The sequence below is a fragment of the Macaca fascicularis genome, chromosome 9 (genome assembly GCF_037993035.2).
Source record: "Macaca fascicularis isolate 582-1 chromosome 9, T2T-MFA8v1.1".
Classification (NCBI taxonomy): domain Eukaryota; kingdom Metazoa; phylum Chordata; class Mammalia; order Primates; family Cercopithecidae; genus Macaca; species Macaca fascicularis.
The window spans coordinates 124,341,135-124,361,943 of record NC_088383.1 but is presented as its reverse complement, the minus strand read 5'-3'; the positions used below and the strand labels follow the sequence as shown (position 1 = coordinate 124,361,943).

The 20,809-nt window shown below is 36.2% G+C and overlaps 1 protein-coding gene across 10 annotated transcripts in view; it reads right to left on the bottom strand.

Annotated features, from left to right (window-relative positions):
* Positions 1–20,809, bottom strand: part of ATRNL1 (attractin like 1) — an 842,049-nt gene that overhangs the window by 604,913 nt on the left and 216,327 nt on the right. For 8 of the 10 annotated variants that reach the window (XM_045362239.3, XM_074002848.1, XM_005566518.5 and 5 more), the window contains one exon: positions 11,108–11,245. The exons of the other annotated variants lie outside the window; for them this stretch is intronic. In XM_045362239.3, coding sequence (XP_045218174.1) covers positions 11,108–11,245 — 138 coding nt within the window. The remainder of the gene's footprint in view (positions 1–11,107; positions 11,246–20,809) is intronic. 10 annotated transcript variants of the gene reach the window in all.

Here is a 20,809-nt window from a genome sequence, read left to right as displayed (position 1 = left end):
CAAATGAACCATGAAGGCATTATGCTAAGAGAAATAAGCCAGCCACCAAAGGACAAAAACTGCATGATTCCACTTACATGAGGTATCTATAGCCATCAAATTCACAGAAACAGAAGTAGAATGGCAGTTCTCAGGGTTTGGAAGGAGGTAGGGGGAGTGGATAGCTATTTTTTAATGGGTATAGAGTTTCAGATTTACAAGATTAAAAAGTTTTACAGAGGAATGAAAATTGTGGTGGCAAAACAATGCACATGTCCTTAATGCCACTAAACTGTATACTTAAAAATGCTTAAAATGATAAATTTTATATTGTGTATATTTTTCCAAAATTTAAGAAAAAAAATTATTTTAAATAGGCAAAGTACTTGAATAAGTATTTCTCCAAATTAAGATACAATGGCCAGCAAGCACATCAAAAGATACTTAATATTTAATCATTAAGGAAATGGCAATCAAAACCACAGTATTATTCAGCTGTAAAAAGGTATTAGGACTGGCACTAGCTACAATGAGAATGAACATCAAAAACATTACATTTAGTGAAAGAAGGAAGTACCGAGATGTTACATATTGTGTGATTCCATTTATGTGAAATATTTAGAATATAAGTAAATTCATAAAGACAGATAGCAGATCAGTGGTTGACAGGGGCTGGGGTGACTCCTTAATGAGTACACAGTTTCCTTTTAGGATGATAAAAATGTTTAAGAAATAAAGGTGATAGAGAGGCAGAGCAAGATAGCGGAATAGAAGGTTCCATCAATCGTCCCCCCCAACAGGGACATCAATTTACAACTATCTAAAAGAAAAAACACCTTCATAAAACCAAAAATTAGGTGAGCCCTCATACTACCTGGCGTTAACTTCTATCAGTGAAAGAGGCACTGAAGTGATTTTTTAAAAAAGTCTCCAATTGCCAACATCAGCCCTCTCCCACCTCCCTGCAGTGGCATCATACGGTGCAGAGAGTATCTCTGGGCACTAAAGGAGGGAGAAAACAGCAATCCTGAGGGACTGAACTCACTGATGTCCTATTATTATAGTAGAAAGGAGAGAACTGAACAAAACTCAGGGGACACCCGCCTATAGAGGGCGCATGTAAACCAACATGAGAAAAAGGAAAATTGCCAATTGTAGCAGTCTGAACTTCAGTTCCCAGTGACCTCACCACCAAGGGCTAAAATGCTCTGCATCTCTAAGTAAACCTGAAAGGCAGTCTGGGCCATAAGGACTACAACTCTTAGGCAAGTCCTAGTGCTGAACTGGGCCCAGAAACAGTGAACTGGCAGGGCACAGGACCTGCTGGGACAGCAGATGGGGTGACTAAGGGAGTACTGGCATCACTTCTCCTCTAACCCCAGACTGCACAAATTGTGGTTCCAAAAGAGACCCCTAACTTCCACCTGAGGAGAGGCATGGGAAAAGTGGAGAGGACTTTGTCTTGGCACCAGTCAGAATGATGAGGCCCTCCTTCCAGGTCTTAGCTTCCAGATGACATTTCCACACACATACTGGGCCAGAAAGGAACCCACTGACTTGAAGGAAAGGACCCAGTCCTGGAAGCATTCATCACCTGGTTAACTGAGGAGTACTTGGGTCCTGAATAACCAGCAGCAATACCACATTCTATATTGAGGGTCTTAGGTGAGCCTCTGAGACTTGCTGGCTTCAGGTAAAACTCAGCACATTACCAGCTGTAGTGGTTACAGAGCAAAACTCTTCTACTTGAGAAAAGCCCAGGGAAAAGTAAATGAGACTTTGCCTTGCACCATAGGAACTAACACAGTCACAGGTGGATGGAGCACCAAGTGGGGTTTTGAGGTCCCCAATTTTAGGACTTGACTTTTGGATGGTATTTCTGAACCTACCCTAGGCCGGAGGGTAGCCCACTCCCCTGAAAGGTGAGTCCCAAGCCAGGCAGCATTCACCTTAAGCTTACTTAAGAGCCCTTGGGCCTTAAGGGATCATCAGCTGTAGTCTAGCGGTACTCCACATGGCCTTCGATGGCAGTGGCTACGAGGTGAGGCTCCTCTCCCTTTGGAAAGGGGAGGGAAGAGTGGGCAGGACTGCATATTGTGGTTTGAGTGCCAGCTCAGCCAAAGTACAACAGAACACTAAGTAGACTTCTAAGGTTTTTAACTCTAGTCCCTAACTCCTGTATAGCACCTCTGAACCCACCAGGGGCCTGAGGGAACTCATCATCCAGAAGGGAAGAACACAGGCCTGGCTGGCTTTGCTACCTGTTGATTGTAGAGCCCCAGGACCTTAGGCAAACACAGGAAGCAACCAGTGAGTGGATACAGCAGGCTGTTGGCAAGATCCAGTGTTGTGCTGGCTTCATGTCCGACCAGCACAGTCATACTGGTGATGGCCACAGGGGTACTTTTGTCACTCCACCCACCCCCAGCTTTAAGTGGCCCAGAACAGAGGGAGAAAGTCTGATTGTTTGGGAGAAAATAAGGGAAGAGAACAACAGTCTCTGCCTAGTGATACAGAATTCTCCCAGATCTTATCCAAGACCATCAAGGCAGTCCCTCTATGAGTTTGTAAGTAAAGTGTTACTGGGCTTAGGGTCCCCTCTATAGCAGATACAACTAATACCATAATATCCCAGTCCTTTCAAATATCTAGAAAGCCTTCCCAAGAAGGACAGGTACAAACAAGCCCAGACAGTGATGGCTACAATAAATACCTAACTGATCAATGCCCAGATAATGAAGAACATCTACAAGCATCGACACCATCCAGGAAAACATAACCTCATCAAATGAAGTAGATAAGCCACCAGGGACCAATCTTGGAGAAACAAAGATATGTGACCTTTCAAACAGAGAATTTAAAATACCTGTGTTCAGGAAACTCAAAGAAATGCAAGATAACAAAGAGAAGAAATTGAGAATTTTATTAGATGAATGTAATGAAGAGATTGAAATAATTAAAAAGTATCAAGGAGAAATTCTGTAGCTGAGGGATGTAACTGGCATATGGAAGAATGCATCAGTCTTTTAATAGCAGAATTAATCAAGCAGAAGAAAAAGTTAGTGAGCTTAAAGACAGGGTGTTTGAAAATATGCTGTCCGAAAAGACAAAAGAAAAAAATTAAAACCAATGAAGCACATCTACAGAATTTAGAGAATAGCTACAAAAGTGCAAATCTAAGAGCTCGTGGCCTTGAAAAGGAAGAAGTGAAAGAGATGGGGGTAGAAAGTTTATTCAAAGGGATAATAACATAAAACTTCCCAAACTAGAGAAAAATATCAATATCAAAATACAAGAAGGTTATAGAACACCAAACAGAATTAAATCCAAAAAAGACTACATCAAGGCATTTAAACAGTCAAACTCCCAAAGATCAAGAATAAAGAAAGGATCCTAAAAGCAGCAAGGGAAAAGCAACAAATGACATACAGTGGAGCTCCAATACATCTGGCCACAGACTGTTCAGTGGAAACCTCACAGGCCAGGAGACAGTGGCGTGACATATTTAAAGTGCTGAAGGAAGACAACTTTTATATTTGAAATGTGTATATATATATATCCTAAAATGTATATATTTGAAGTATACATACATCCTACAAACATGAGGGAGAACTAAAGAGCTTCCCAGACAAACAAAAGCTGAGTGATTTCATAATCACCAGACCTGTCCTAAAAGAAATGCTAAAGGGAGTACTTCAAACAGAAAAAAAAAAATGACATTCATCAGCAATAAGTAATCACCTGAAAACACAAAATGCACTGGTAACAGTGAGTACACATAAAAACACAGAATATTATAACAGTGTAACTGTGGTGAGTAAACTGCTCTTATCCTACATAGAAAGACTAAACAATGAACAACTCAAAAATAATAACAACTTTTCAAGACTTGACAGTAAAATAAGATATAAATACAAACAACAACAAGTTAAAAAGCAGATGGATGAAGTTAAGGCATAGAGTTTTTATTAGTTTTCTTTTTGCTTGTTTATGCAAACAGTGTCAAGTTGTTATTAGGTTAAAATAACGGGCTATAAGATACTTTTTAGAAGACTCATGGTAACCTCAAACCAAAAAACATACAATGGATACACAAAAAAATAAAAACTAAGAAACTATATCGTATCACCAGGAAAAAAATCACCTTCACTAAAGGAAGACAGAAGGGAAAGAAAGAAGGAAGAGAGGACCACAAAAAGTGTCAAGTTGTTATCAGCTTAATATAATGGGTTATAAGGTACTATTTCCAAATCTCATGGTAACCTCAAAACAAAAATAAAACATACAATGGATACACAAGAAATGAAAAACAAGAAACTAAATTATATCACTAGAAAAAATCACCTACACTAAAGGAAGACAGAAAGAAAGAAAGAAGGAAGAGAAGAACATAAAACAACCAGAAAACAAATAATAAAATGGCAGAAGTAAGTCCTTACTTATCAATAATAGCTTTGAATGTAAATAGACTAAACTCTTCAATCAAAAGAGAGAGAGTGGCTGAACGGATGGAAAAAAGAACACTCAATAATCTGTTGCCTACAAGAAACATACTTTACAAATAAAGACACATGTAGGCTATGAATAAAGGAATAGAAAAAGATATCCCATGCAAATAGAAACCAAAAAAGAATAGGAGTAGCTATACTTACATCAAACAAAATAGATTTCAAGATGAAAAACAAAAGAATAGACAAAGAAGGTCACTATATAATGATAAAGGGGTCAATTCAGCAAGAAGATAAAAAAATTTTAAATATATATATATATACACACACACCCCCAACAATGAAGCACCCAGATATATAAAGCAAATATTATTAGAGGTAAAGAGAGAGATAGGCCTCAATAAAGTAATAGCCGGAGATTTCAACACTGCCCTTTCAGCTATGGACAGATCTTTCTTTGAAGAAAACCAACAAAGAAACACGGGACTTAATCTGCACTATAGACCAAATAGATCTAACAGATATTTACAGAAAATTTCATCCAACAGCTGCAGAATACACATTATTTTCCTCACCACATGGATCATTCTCAAGTATAGACCATATATTAGGTCACAAAATAAGTTGTAAAACATCTTTAAAAAACTGAAATAACATAAAGCATCATCTCTGACCACAATGGAATAAAACTAGAAATTAATAACAAGAGGAATTTACAAATACATGGAAATTAAACAATGTGCTCCTGAATCACCAGAGATTCAATGAAGAAATTAAGAATGAAACTGAAAATTTTCTTCAAACATGATAATAGAAACATAACATACTAAAACCTATGTAATACAGCAAAAGAAGTACTAAGAGGGAAGTATCTAGCTATAAGTGCCTACATCAAAAAAAAGAGGAAAAGCTTCAAATAATCTAATGATGCATCTTAAAGAACTAGAAAAAGAAGAGCAAACCAAATCCAAAATTAGTAGCAGAAAATAAGAAAGATCAAAGCAGAAATAATAAAATTGAAGTGAAGAAAACAATAAAAAAAAGACTGATGAAACAAAAGGTTGATTTTTGAAAGGTTAAATAGAAAAACCTTTAGCCAGACAAACTAAGAAAAAACAGAGAAGACACACACACACAAAATACAATCAGAAATGAAAAGGAGACATTTCAAATGATACTGCAAAAATTCAAAGGATCACTAGTGGCTACTATGAACAACTACATGCCAAAAATTGGAATATCTAGAAGAAATAAAAAATGCCTACACAGATACAACCTATCAAGATTGAACTAGGAAGAAATCCAAAACCTGAAAAGACCAATAACAAGTAAAGTTATTGAAGGTATAATAAAAATTCTCCCAATAAAGAAAAGCCTGGGATCCGATGGCTTCACAACTGAATTCTACCAAACATTTAAAGCAGAACTAATACCAATCCTACTCAAAATATTCTGGAAAATAGAGGAGGAGGAAATACTTCCAAACTCATTCTACAAGGCCAATATTACCCTGATATTAAAAGCAAAGACACACACGACACACACAAAAGGAAGGAAGGAAGGAAGGAAGGAAGGAAGGAAGGAAGGAAGGAAGGAAGGAAGGAAGGAAGGAAGGAAGGAAGGAAGGAAGGAAGGAAGGAAGGAAGGAAGGAAGGGAGGCAGGGAGGGAGGGAGGGAGGGAGGAAGGGGAAAAGAAAGAATACTGGTCGGGCGCAGTGGCTCACGCCTGTAAAGCCAGCACTTTGGGAGGCCAAGGCAGGCGGATCCCGAGTCAGGAGATCTAGACCATCCTGGCTAACACAGTGAAACCCCATCTCTACCAAAAATAAAAAAAAATTAACCAGGCACGGTGGCATGTGCCTATAGTCCCAGCTACTCAGGAGGCTGAGGCAGGAGAATCACCTGAACCTAGAAGGTGGAGGTTGCAGTGAGCCGAGATCACACCACTGCATTTCAGCCTGGGCAACAGAGTGAGACTCTCAACAACAAATAAACAAAGAAAACTATAGGCCAATATCTCTAGTGAATGTTGGTGTAAAATACTAGAAAACAAAATTCAACAATACATCAGAAAGATCATTCATAACCAAGTGGGATTTATCCTTCTAGAATGCAAGAATGGTTGAACATATGCAAATCAATCCATGTGATGTGTCATATCAACAGAATGAAGAATAAAAAAGATCTAATCATTTCAATCGACAGTGAAAAAGCATTTGATAAAAATTCAACATCCCTTCATGATAAAAACCCTCAAAAAATTGCGGACTGAAGGAACACAACTCAACCTAATAAAAGCCATATATGACAGACCCACAGCTAGTATCATACTGAAGGGGGAACAATTGAGAAGCTTTCTTCTAAAATCTGGAACAAAGTAAGGATGCCCACTTTCACCACTGTTATTGAACATAGTACTGGACGTCCTAGCTAGAGCAATAAGAAAAGAGAAAGATATAAAGGGCATCCAAATTGGAAAGGAAGAAGCCAAATTATCCTTTTTTCCAGATAATATGATCTTATATTTGGAAAAACCTAAAGACTCCATAAAAACCTATTAGAACGGATATCAGTAAAATTGCAGGATACAAAATCAACATACAAAAATCAGTAGCATTTCTATATGCCAATAGTGAACAACATAAAAAAGAAATTAAGAAATTAATCCCATTTATAATAGCCTCACATAAAATTAAATACCTGGGAATTAACCAAAGAAGTGAAAGATCTCTATAATGAAAACTATAAAATACTAATTAAAGAAATTGAAGAGGACGCCAAAAATGCATTGGAAGAATCAATTCATGGATTGGAAGAATCAATATTGTTAAAATGTCCATATTACCCAAGGCAGTCTACAGATACAATGCAATCCCTCTCAAAATAACAATAGCATTTGTCACAGAAATAGAAAAAATATATATTACAATATATATGGAACCACAAAAGACCCAGAATAGCCAAAGCTATCCAAAGCAAAAAGAACTGAAGGAATGACATCATCTGACTTCAAGTTATACTAAGGAGCTATAGTAACCAAAACAGCATAATACTGGCATAAAAACAGACACACAGTCCAATGCAACAGAACAGAGAAATCAGAAACAAATCGACACAGCTACGGTGAATTCATTTTCGACAAAGGTGCCAAAAACATATACTGGGGAAAAGACAGATTCTTCAATAAAAGGTGCTGGGAAAACTGGAGATCCATATGCAGAACAATGAAACTAGACCCTATATCTTGCCATATATAAAAAGCATATGGTATAAAGACTTAAATCTAAGACCTCAAACTATGAAACTGCCAGAACAAAACATTGGGGAAAATCTCCAGAACATTGGTCTGGGCCAAAATTTCTTGGACAATACCCTGTAAGCACAGGCAACTAAAGCAAAAACGGACAAATGGGATTACAACAAGTTAAACAGCTTCTGCACAGCAAAGGATACAACTAACAAAGTGAAGAGAAAACCCACAGAATGGGAGACAATATTTGCAAACTACCCATCTGACAAAGGATTAGTAACCCAAATATATAAGGAGATGAAACAATGCCACAGAAAAAAAAAATCTAATAATCCAATCAAAAACTGGGCAAAATATTTGAATAGATATTTCTCAAAAGAAGACATACGAATGACAAAAAGGCATATGCAAAGGTGTTCAAAATCATGGATCATCAGATAAATGCAAATCAGAACTGTAATGAGATATCACCCCAGTTAAAATGGCTTATATCCAAAGACAGGCAATAACAAATGTTTGTGAGGATGTGGAGAAAACAGAACCCTTGTACACTTTGGTGAGAATGTAAATTAGCACAAGTACTATGGAGAAAAGTTTTGAGTTCCTCAAAAAACTAAAAATTGAGCAATCATGATCCAGCAATCCCTTGGCTGGATATAAACCTTAAAACTAGGACATTGGTATATCAAAGAGATACCTGCACTCCTATGTTGCAACACTGTTTTCAATAGATAAGATTTGGAAGCAACCTAAGTGTCCATTAACACAGGGGTCCCCAACCCCTGGGTATGGACTGGTACCAGTCTACTTCCTGTTAAGAACCGGCTGCACAGCAGGAGGTGATCAGCAGGTGAACAAGTATTAAGGCCAGAGCTCTGCCTCCTGTCAGATCAGGGGCGTCATTAGATTCTCACAGGAGCTCAAACCCTGTTGTGAACTGCACATGTGAGGAATCTAGGCTGCACACTCCTTATGAGAATCTAACTAATGCCTGATGACTGAGGTAGAATAGTTTCATCCACAAACTATACCCCATCACCATCCCATCCGTGGAAAAACCGTCCTCCCCAAAACCACTCCCTGATGCCAAAAGTGTTGGGGACTGCTGTATTAACAGATGAATTGATAAAGAAAATGTGGTATATATTTTTTATGGCATTCACCCATAAAAAAGAATGAGATCCTGTCATTTGCGACAACATGGACAGAACTGGAGATCACTATGTTAAGAGAAATAAGACAGGCGCAGAAAGACAAACATTGCATGTTCTCACTTATTTGTGGAATCTAAAATTCAAAACAATTGAATTCATGAACACAGAGAGTAAAATGATGGTTACCAGAGGCTGGGAAGGGTAATGGGGTGCTGGGGAGAAGGTAGGGATGCTTAATGGGTACAAAAACAATAGTTAGAGGGCTGGAGGGCAGGGGGTATAGTTAAGGAGTACAAAAAATAGGAAGAATGAAGAAGACCTACTATTCGATAGAACAATAAGGTGACTATAGTCAATATAACTTAACTGTACATTTTAAAATAACTTGAAATAAAGAGTGTAATTAGATTGTTTATAACACAAAGGATAAATGCTTGAGCAGATGGTTACCCCATTCTCCATGAAGTGATTATTTCACATTGCATGCCTGTATCAAGACATGTCATGTACCCCATAAATATGTAGACCTACCATATACCCAAAAATTAAAATTTGAATTTTTTTTTAATTAAAAACTTTAAAAAATGGCCAGACATGGTAGCTCACACCTGTAACCCCAGCACTTTGAGAGGCTGAGGCAAACGGATCACGAGGTTAGGAATTCAAGACAAGCCTGGCCAATACAGTGAAACTCCATCTCTACCAAAAATACAAAAACAAATTAGCCGGGTGTGGTGGTGGGCGCCTGTAGTCCCAGCTACTCGGGAGGCTGAGGCAGGAGAATCGCTTGAACCCAGGACGCAGAGGTTGCAGTGAGCCAAGATCACATCACTGCACTCCAGCCTGGGCAACACAGCGAGACTCTGTCTAAAAAAAATAGAAAAAAAATCAGATAGTTGCACAACACTGTACATAGTTAAGTGTCTGTTGTGGGTTTCACTTTGTTAAAAAGTCATTCTCTAGAATTGGAGTTATGGTTAGAAGCATTATATAAATGCCAACAAATATATTAAGTAAATTACAGAATGAACTAATTACATATGGGCATGAAAATACGTTGAAAAATATATCTAAAATAATTGTCATAAAATTAAAATAAAACATACACAATTTTATATTAAATACATGACAGTTTACAGAGACATACAAATTGTAATGTGAATGAAAACATCTCATACTCTGAGTGCATATTAGAGTCACTTGGGAAACATTTAAAAAGAACAATTACCCAAGAATCACCCTAGAACCACAACCCAGATAATGATTTAATTGTTTTAGAAAGTGGCCCAGACATCCATATTTTTAAAAGCTTTCCAGCTGGTTCTAATATGCAGCTAGTGTTAAAAAAAAAAAAAATTATCTAACCAAAGTCAGGCTCCACTCCCTCAAATACCTCACATTTTGACAGTCAATGATGTATTTCTGTGGGTGCTATGTAGGCAAACTCCATTTAGAGACGGTAGATTAAAAATTTAAAACACAAGTTCCAATCTAGAGATAATGAAGGATTTCTATTAAATTCTACTGTAAAAGGAAATTATATTTAAAAGTCAAATATCATTTACCGTAGGAGAAAGAAGTGGCAGAATAGAGAGGAAGATGGAGGAAAGCAGGGTTTAGTAAACAAGAATGTGATGATTATGGCTAGCATTTATAATGCTCTTTTTTATGTGCTTCAATTCCTAAGGCCTATATTACATATAATCTCATTCGATCTTTACAACAACTCAGTGAATTATCATTATCTGCATTTTACATATGGGAAAAATAAGACAGTGAGAGGTTAATGAAACAAGGTCATACATTTGAACAGTAACAGAGTTGGGATTTCAGCCCAGAATTGGTTCCAAACCCATACTCTCCTAAATACTATTCCATACTATCACCTTGTGCAATAAAAATCTTACCTGATGTAAGTTAAACACATTTAACTTTTAATTATTATTTCTAAAGTCAAAACAATAAACTACTACTTATTAAAAAACTATCAGCAATGATTATTTTTGAATAGTGAGATAGTTTTTTTCTTTTATCTGTATTTGATAAATTACAATAACATGCCTTCATCTTGAAATAAGAAAAAGGAATATTTTTGAAGCAAGTATATTACAGAATTTTTACAGTTCGCAGTTTCTAATATATATTACTTTAGAAAACATATCAAAACTGAATAAAAACTTTTCTGTAGTAATATATATTCTCCACAACAGGCGCTGCTTTCTTAATTATCTTTTCCTTAGTAAAAATACACTAAAATTTGCTTAAAAGAAACTTACCTGTACACTGTCCTCCATTGGTTGGATCTCCATAATAACCTGGCATACAATCTTGACACTGCTTTCCTGTGGTGAGATTTTTACACTGTTCGCACACATTATTATTGATGCAAGTGCTATGTCCATTACACTGGCAAGCTAAAGGAAACAGTAAAAAGTATTACAAATATCTAACATAATATCAAGTATAATAGTTATCAAAACAAAGAACGTATCTTAAATAGCTGGATTGTAAAAATGTCCAAAAGGCATCTTCCAAGTTTTGCTTAAAAATTAATAACACATATTAGCTCAGAGTTTTATGCAAGATAATGTGTACCATAAATCATGTGTTGATATTTTACCTTAACCTCTTTACAATGCTGTGGTTAAAGATGACCTGGAACATAAAAGTTATAGCTAAAGAGGGAATAATCTTTAGCATAATCCTTAAAAATTCGTAATAATGGTATGTCTGCTAAGTTATATAAACACAAGGCTAAATACTATAACTTTGATAAAGAATGCTAAAATTCATCTTTTATATTAACATATAATAAAGAATCAATCAATATAGAAAATTGTGTGCCAACAGATTCTTACTAGAATAAAGTAAACTAATAGTAAAATTATTAAAAACAGTACTTTTGAGCCAGGCACAGTGGCTCACACCTGTAATCCCAGCACTTTGGGAGGCCGAGGTGGACAGATCACTTGAGGTCAGGAGTTCGAGACCAGCATGGCCAACTTGGTGAAACTCCATCTCTACTAAAAATACAAAAAGCTGGCCAGGCATGGTGGTGCATGCCTGTAATCTTAGCTACTCGGAAGGCTGAGGCAGGAGAATCGTTTGAACCTGGGAGATGGAAGTTGCAGTGAGCCAAGATTGTGCCACTACACTCCAGCCTGGGCAACAGAGCAAGACTCCTTCTTAAAAAAAAAAGGTACTTTTGAATTAATTTGCATAAATGTGTATCTTCTTTAGGTAAGAAAAACTTCAAGGCTTAACTAAAAGTCTATTTAAGTTTGAACTACACAGAATGAAATAAAAAGTACGAGATTGTTTCTATATCTGTATAACTGAGACTTCTATGTTTTGATTTTAATATTACAGCAGACTACAAAAATTTCAGAATAAAGTTCATATATGAAAGCTCCTGCTTTTTGTGCCTATTTGGGACATAAGATTAACTTAGTCTGGTAACTGCTTGGCCAAAAATCATCTTGTCAACCTCATGATTATTTTCACTTATTACAACTATGATAGCAACTAGCATTTAATAGAGCTCTCTCTCACTCCATGAGGAAAGCCAATATTCTGCTGATGCCAATTGTTTGTAGTTGGTATCTGTTCTGATTGGTAAGTGCACATAAGCATCAATTTTTAAACATTGTAAACACCATGCCTTGGCCAGAAAGAGGACCAAATGGTACACATGAATTTTATTATTTAATCTTCAAAACAATGCTATGTGAAAGTTGCTGTGTTTAGGACTGATTCTAAGATGGGAAAATCTAGGTTAAGCAACTACACAAAGTGACACAGCTAATCAATCACAGAAACAAATACATACATGGAACTCTGAATTTTAAAAAAAAAAAAAAAGGATATTAATTAGCATGCAAAATGGCCTCTTATATTCAGAAAATCTGAAAGTGAGAGGAATTCCCAGGAGGCTAGCATAGGATCATCAAAATAAATTAGCATGTGAAGAAACAGACATACAAAAGAGTAAAACCAAATACTTCACACAAATTCTTAGAGGTGCAACTCTATTGCAATGCATTATAGAAATAATATGCAGTTATGAAAAAAATGCTCATCATCATCTTTATGAAACTGAGAAAAATTATAATATGTTTTTAAACTTCGTATTACATTATGAAACAATTACGAGAAAATTTAATAACAAGGAATAATGTTCACGACAAATCAAGAGAAGCAATTAATACATAGCATTATATTTACAAAGATCACAATGTTAAACTCAAGGAAGCAGAGCAAACAGCAAGATAGGTTTCTCCAACAATCATACCCATGAAGAAACATCAATTTGAATAACCACCTACACATACAATTGCTTTCACAAGGGCTAAAAAAACAACCCAGAATGCACAAGTAAGGCTGTGAAGCCTCTCTGGACTACAGACTAGTAAAAGTATGGTTGATAGTAAGAGAATCAGTTTTCTGTGACCACAGCACCCCATCCCCAAGCCCTTAGAGTACTATATGCAGAAAGGCCTCCAGGACTCAGGGATTCCACACTCAAAAGAAGAAGCTGGAGGTAGGCATTATGCTTCTCTACCATCCTGAACCCCTCCATGGGAGATTTGCTTCTGCATCATCCCATAAAGAGCACCACAAGTACAATGGGGTTGAACCACCTGAGGCCACCTATGGAAAAAAAAGAGAGTAGGGCTAGTAACAGGCAGCACAGAGAACTTGGTATGGCTTACCATCCCTAGCGGAGAGGATGCCACACCACAGAGGATGTTTGTGAGTGCCACAATGTCAGATGGATGGTCTACAATCCTTCATATGTGAGGGTCTGACCCTGATCTCTTACATGGCCTGGGCACCCAATGTGGATCTCCCACGATCACAATGAGTTTGGACCCTGCATTAGACAATCATGTCAAAGCTGGGCTCAGGGCACCTTCTAGCACTAAAATGAAATACAAGGGTCTGCTCAGAATATATCAACAAGGCCACCGAAATAGAACAGTCACAAACAAATTCAGACTGCAATGACTGGAAAAAAAATACCTAATTCATCAAAACACATACAGAGACACATGTAAAGAAGAAGAAAGATTAGCTTGGAAAAGATGGCCTCATGAAATGCCCAAAACAAGGTGGCAATTACTAATCCTAAACATATGCACATAAATCATAGGCAATCAAAGAATTAAAATATAGCTGCTTTAAGAAAAATCAGCAATGTCAATACAACACAGTGGAACAAATGAAGAATTTGTTAAAGAAATTCAACAAATTGAAATAATTTTAAAAATCAAACAGTAATCCAGGAGCTAAAAAGAATAATAAACGAAATGAAAAATGAAGACTTGGCGCAGTGGCTCACGCCTGTAATCCCAGCACTCTGGGAGGCCGAGGCAGGCGGATCACAAGGTCAGGAGATCGAGACCATACTGGCTAACATGGTGAAACCCTGTCTCTACTAAAAATATAAAAAATTAAACAGGCATGGTGGGGGGCACCTGTAGTCCCAGCTAATTGGGAGGTTGAGGCAGGAGAATGGCGTGAACCCAGGAGGCGGAGGTTGCAGTGAGCCAAGATTGCGCCACTGCACTCTAGCCTGGGTGACAGAGCAAGACTCCATCTCAAAAAAAAAAAAGAAAGAAAGGAAGGAAGAAAAAATGCAGTAAAGTGCATCAATAGCAGAATGACAAAGCAGAAGAATCATTGATTTCAAAAACGAGCTATCAGAAAATATACATTCAGAGAAGAAAAAAGACAAGCAATGAGAAAAACACAGAGGTTCTATGAAACAGTGTCAAAAGAGCAAATCTGTGTATCGCTAGTGTTCAAAAGAGAATAAAAAATGAAAATGGGGAAGAAAGCTTATTTAGAGAAATAATAACAGAAAATGTCCCAACCTGAAGAAAGATATAAATATTCAAGTACAGAAAGGTGAAAGGTAACAAAACAGATTCAATCCAAATAAGATAACCCTAAGACATATATAACCACTCTCTCAAAAGTCAAAGATGGAGAACACTGAAAGCAGCATGAGAAAAAAAAAGCACATAACACATAAAAGAATTCCAATATGCCTGACAGGAGAGTTACCAGGAGAAACCCCACAGGCCAAGAGAGAGTGGGATGACATATTCAAAGACAACAAAACTGCCAGCCAAGAATACTGTATAGAGCAAATTTATTCATTAGAAATAAAGACATTCCCAGATAAACAAAAGCTGAAGAAAACCTTTGCAACTAGAACTACATTACAAAAAATACTGAAAGGAGTTGTTCAAACTAGAAGAAAAAAATAATAATCTTAATGTGTAACAGAAAAAGTTCAAAACTATAAAACTGACAGGTAAAAATAAATACCTAAACAAATTCAGAATACTCTAACATGGTAATCATGGGTCAAGAAATACTTATATCCCTATTAGGAAGGTTAAAAAACAAAGCAAATAAAAATAATAACAACTAAAATGATTTGGTTAAGGGATAAGCAAAATAAGATATAAATTATGACCTCAAAAATGCAAAATGTAGAAGAGTAATGAAGTTAAAGAATAGAGTGGGTTTTTCCTTTTCTTCAGACCAAAATTAACTTATCAATTCAAAATAGCCTTTTAAAATCATAAGTTTTTTTTGTTAGGCTCAAGGTAAGCAAAAACCAAAAGGCTATAATATATACACTAAAAATAAAAAGCAAGAAATCAAATCATATTGATAGAGAAAAATCACTCAACACAAAGGGTGGCAGTAAGAGAAGAAGAAAGAAAGAAATGTTCTACAAAACAACTAGAAAACAAGTAACAATATGGTAGTACAAAATCCTTACCTACCAATAACTACCTTGAATGTAAAGGGCTTAAATTCTCCAAATAAAAGACAAACAGTGGGTCAATGAATAAAGAAACAAGACCCAACTACATACTGCCAACCAAAAATTCAATTCACTTTTAAGAATATGCATAGACTTAAAATAATGAGATGCAAAAACATATTGCATGCAAATGGAAAACAAAAGTAGGTAGGATTAGCTATACTTCTATTAGACAAAATAGACTTCAAGCCAAAAACTATAAAAAGAGATAAATGAGGTCAATATTTACTGATAAAGGGATCAATACAAAAGGATAGAACAATTAAGAATTTATATGTAACCCACATTGGAGTAACTTAATAGAGAAAGCAAACATTAATAGATCAAAAGGGAGGTATAGAAAGTAAAACAATAATAGTAGGGGAATGTTAACACCCAACTTTCAGCAATGGACAGATCATCGGCACAGAAAATAAATGAGGAAACACTGGACATAAACTGAATTTAAGACAAAAATGACTTCACATATGCAAAATACTCCATCCAAAAGCTGCAGAATTCACATTCTTCTCAAATGCATATGGAACATTCTTCAGGATAGCTAATATGTCAGGGAAAAAAGTCTTAATGAATTAAATATATCAAAATCATATGATGTATCTTTTCTGACCATAATGAAATGCAACTAGAAGAAAAGAGAAGGAACTTCAAACACTGTACAAATAGATAGAAATTAAAGAACATGCTCCTAAACAGCCATGAGTAAATTATAAAATTGACAGTGAAAAAAACAAATGCTGGCATGTATGTGGAGAAAGGGGAACTCTAGACATTTTTTATGGGAATGTAAATTGCTACATCAAAAACAGTTGGAGGTTTCTCAAAACAATAAAAATATAATACTATATGATCCAGCAATCCCACTATCAGGTGTACATCCAAAGGAAATAAAATCAGTATGCTGAAGAGACATCAGCACTCCAATGTATTAATATATTGCAGCACTACACACAATAGCCAAAATATAGAATCAACCTAAATACCAAACATGGATGAATGGATAAAGTGTGAATAAATAAATAAATAAACACACACACACACACACACACACACACACACACACACACAATGAAATATGTTTCAGCCATGAAAAAGGCCATAAAAAAATAAAATCCCATCATTTGGGACAACATGGATGAGTTTAGATGACATTTTCTTAAGCGAAATAAGCCAGGCACAGAAAGACAAATACCACATGATCTCAGTCATATGTAGTATCTTTTAAAAAAAGATCTCATAGACATTAAGAGTATAATGATGATTACAAGAAACTGGAGAGAATAGGAGGGGGGGAGATATGGAGAGGTTGTTTAATGCATACAATGTTACAGATAGGAGGAATGCCTACTATGCAATAGAATACAAGAACAGTAGCAAGGTGATTATAGCTAACAATAATGCATTTCAAATAGCTAGAAGAGAGGATTCTGAATGTTCTCACAACAAAGACATTATAAATGTTTAAGGTAATAGATATGTTAATTACCATGATTCGACCATTATACAACATATACCTGTATTAAAACATCACATTGAACCCCATAAAACATGTGCATATTTTGTTTCAATTTAACATAATGATGACAATTTTGTGATGAAATGTATAAATATGCTTATGGAAAAGCTGATGGGTATCTTACTACAGTAAGATTTTTCTGTATTACCAATTGTCTATAATAAATTAATATTATACAATAATGCTATTAAAAACTTTAATTTTATAACATTATCCTTAAAAGCTTAAGGTATTGTTTCACAGAAAATTTACTCTGTGACACCACTAATTAATTCACTCAGGTAAAAACCAAATGTATTGAGTGCCCACTACATGTAAAGACTTAACAGAAGATTTAAAGTAAGAAATGGGTTGCTGTAACAACTTCATGAAATTTCTGGGCATTTGGAAGAATCATTTAAAAAAAAAAGTTTTCACATCTGAATGAGACAGCTAAATTTAGCACTCATATCTAACATCTCCCTCACAGATTAACAGTAAAATAGAAAGTAAAGGTACCAGCAATGATAGGCATTAGGGTGACCTACATGAACAAACCTAGAAGGTATTAATCTACAATACCTCTTGATGATAAAAGAGGTTCCCTGGCAAAATGCCACTCAACCCTCCTTTCTGAATAAGAAAAATTCTGAAAACAAAGGTTACTCATAGGGCAGTCAAGAAGCATATCACTGGTATTCTTTCATCCATCTGGCGGAAAGTGTAAACCAAGGAAGCCTGACATGGTCTATATATGATGCAGAAAGCCAGTATACTTTAGACCTAACTGCAGAAAAAATACCTGGTGAAAAAAGTCTGGTAATTGTCACACCTTATAACTAGTATGGTAGCAATGGCAAAGGAGAAAGTATATTATAGGAAAGGGACCCAGGCATAATGGCTGTATCAAATACGAACAAGAAAATGATATATTAGTAAGCCTATGATTATGTTATATTCCCCACTACCAAAAGAGTGTTAGATCGACAGGAAATTTAAGCTTGTACATAAGAGTCTGTTGAGGTTACATTGTTGCTTGAAAGGTTCTAATATCATCTAATATCTCAGTAGCTATGGAATATGAATAAAACTAAAGAGAAGTCATCCATTCTATTTTCTCTAAATTTTAAAACCACTCCAGATGGCTCCTCATTTATGGATGCACAAACAGGAAAAAGTCAAAATAAAATATAATGACAACTCAGCATTTGATATGCAAATAAGTACATAGTTTTGAAAAATAGTTGCTCTGCAACAGATGCGCAACATTTAAAAATATCTTTGTGACAATCTTAATAAATTTTAAAAATATACACAGAAATTTAAGACAAAAATTTACCCAAAGCATTTTTTCAATACATATACCACTTTAAAAGAAATGGGAATTATCAGATGCTAGAAATGCAGAAGAGATTCAAAGTAAGAATAGTAAAGCTAAGTTTGAGCTAGCGACCAACTTTTACTATACATGGAATAGACTAATAAGAACTAGGAGGCATGGGTTCCAAAATCCAGCAGACCAAGAAGATATAATTCTTGGCATCCTAAAGGAAGCAAGTTAAACTGAACCATGTTCATAAAGTGATGCTATCAACTGGAGATACTATTTATGAAAAAGGTATAAAATACTTTACAAGCTCTGCAAAAAGCAGAAAATAATTTTAAGTCGCCTGGGATATGCGTATGAAAGAAAAACATCACTTGTGAGAACTTAAAGGCTATGTCAGGCTTATATGGTAATTTTAAATTCACATCATACATTTGGTGAACAACCCACCAAGTAAAACATTAATATAAACCTGCGCTGCAAACAAAAAAAACCCCCACAGATATTGTAAAAGCAGATGTAAATGGCCCTTGTAGATACATCCACAACCCAGGTCATACAAATATACTACAAGAAAGGAATTGGTAAAACTTTTTTTACATAAAGGACTAGACAGCGTTTTATGCTTTGCAGGCCACCCTCTGTTACAACTATTCCTTTCTGCAACTGTAGTGCAAAAGCAAACAAACATAATACACAAATAACTAGGTAAAGTCGTACTTTGATAAAAGTTTCTTTACATAAATCTGCAGCAGACCAGATTTGGCCTACCAACCTTGGTTTTTCAAACCCTGACAAGGAAGAGAAAAAAAAATTCTAAATTAAATCTCAAAAAAAAAAATTCAAAAACACCATAAAAACCAGGAGATTAAAAAAAAGAGAGAGAGCGAGCTGATTAAAACAAATAATACACATAAAAGATAAAAATAGGTTGGGCACAGTGGCTCATGCCTGTAATCCTAGCACTTTGGGAGGCCGAGTCCGGCAGATCACGAGGTCAGGAGATTGAGACCATCCTGGCTAACACGGTGAAACACTGTCTCCACTAAAAATACAAAAAATTTAGCCGGGCGTGGTGGCGGGCGCCTGTAGTCCCAGCTACTAGGGAGGTTGAGGCAGGAGAATGGCATGAACCTGGGAGGCGGAGCTTGCAGTGAGCCGAGATCGCACCACTGCACTCCAGTCTGGGCGACAGAGCAAGACTCTGTCTCAAAAAAAAAAAAAAAGATAAAAATATTCAAAAATAATTAAAGATATAAAAAATAAGGGGCCAGGCAAAGTGGCTCATGCCTGTAATCCCAGCACTCTGGGAGGCCGAGGTGGGTGGATCACCTGAGGTCAGGAGTTGAAAATCAGCCTGGCCAACACAGCAAAACCCTGTCTCTACTAAAAATACAAAATTAGTCAGGTGTGGTGGCATGCGCCTATAATCCCAGCTACTCAGGAGGCTGAGGCAGGAGAATTGCTTGAACCCAGGAGGCAGAGGTTGCAGTGAGCTGAGATCGTGCCATTGCACTCCAGTCAGGGCAACAAGAGTGAAACTCTGTCTCAATAAATAAATAAATAAATAAATAAATAAATAAATAAAGACAGAGGGAGGGAGGGAGGGAGGGAGGGAAAGAAGGAAGGAAGGAAGGAAGGAAGGAAGGAAGGAAGGAAGGAAGGAAGGAAGGAAGGAAGGAAGGAAGGAAGGAAGGAAATAAATCATGCCGGAAGGAAGGAAGGAAGGAAGGAAGGAAGGAAGGAAGGAAGGAAGGAAGGAAGGAGGGAGGGAGGGAAGGAGGGAAGGAGGGAAGGAGGGAAGGAGGGAAGGAGGGAAGGAGGGAAGGAGGGAGGGAGGGAGAGAGGGAGGGAGGGAGGGAGGGAAGGAAGGAAGGAAGGAAGGAAATAAATCATGCCTGAAGAAGAAAGGTATGATGACAATGTCTCATCAAATAGAGAATATCAACAAAGAAATAAGAATTGTGAAGAAATGTACAATAACAAAAAATACACTATAAGAATTCAACAGAAGATCTGAACTGGTAGAAAAATAATCAGCAAGATTAAAGATAGACTGACAGATTATGTAATCTAAAATACAGACAGAACTAGGAATGAAGAAAAGTAAGCAGACCTTGGAAAAACATATGGGACATCATTAATTTTACTATCATATGAATAATAGAAACATTGGAAAGAGAGAAGGGAGAAAGAGAAAAGAAACTAAAAAGTATTTGAAAACACAGTTTCTGAAAACTCAAATTTGATGAAAACATTAACTTACACATGCAAGAAACCTAAAAAACTCTAAATAGGACAAACACAGTAGA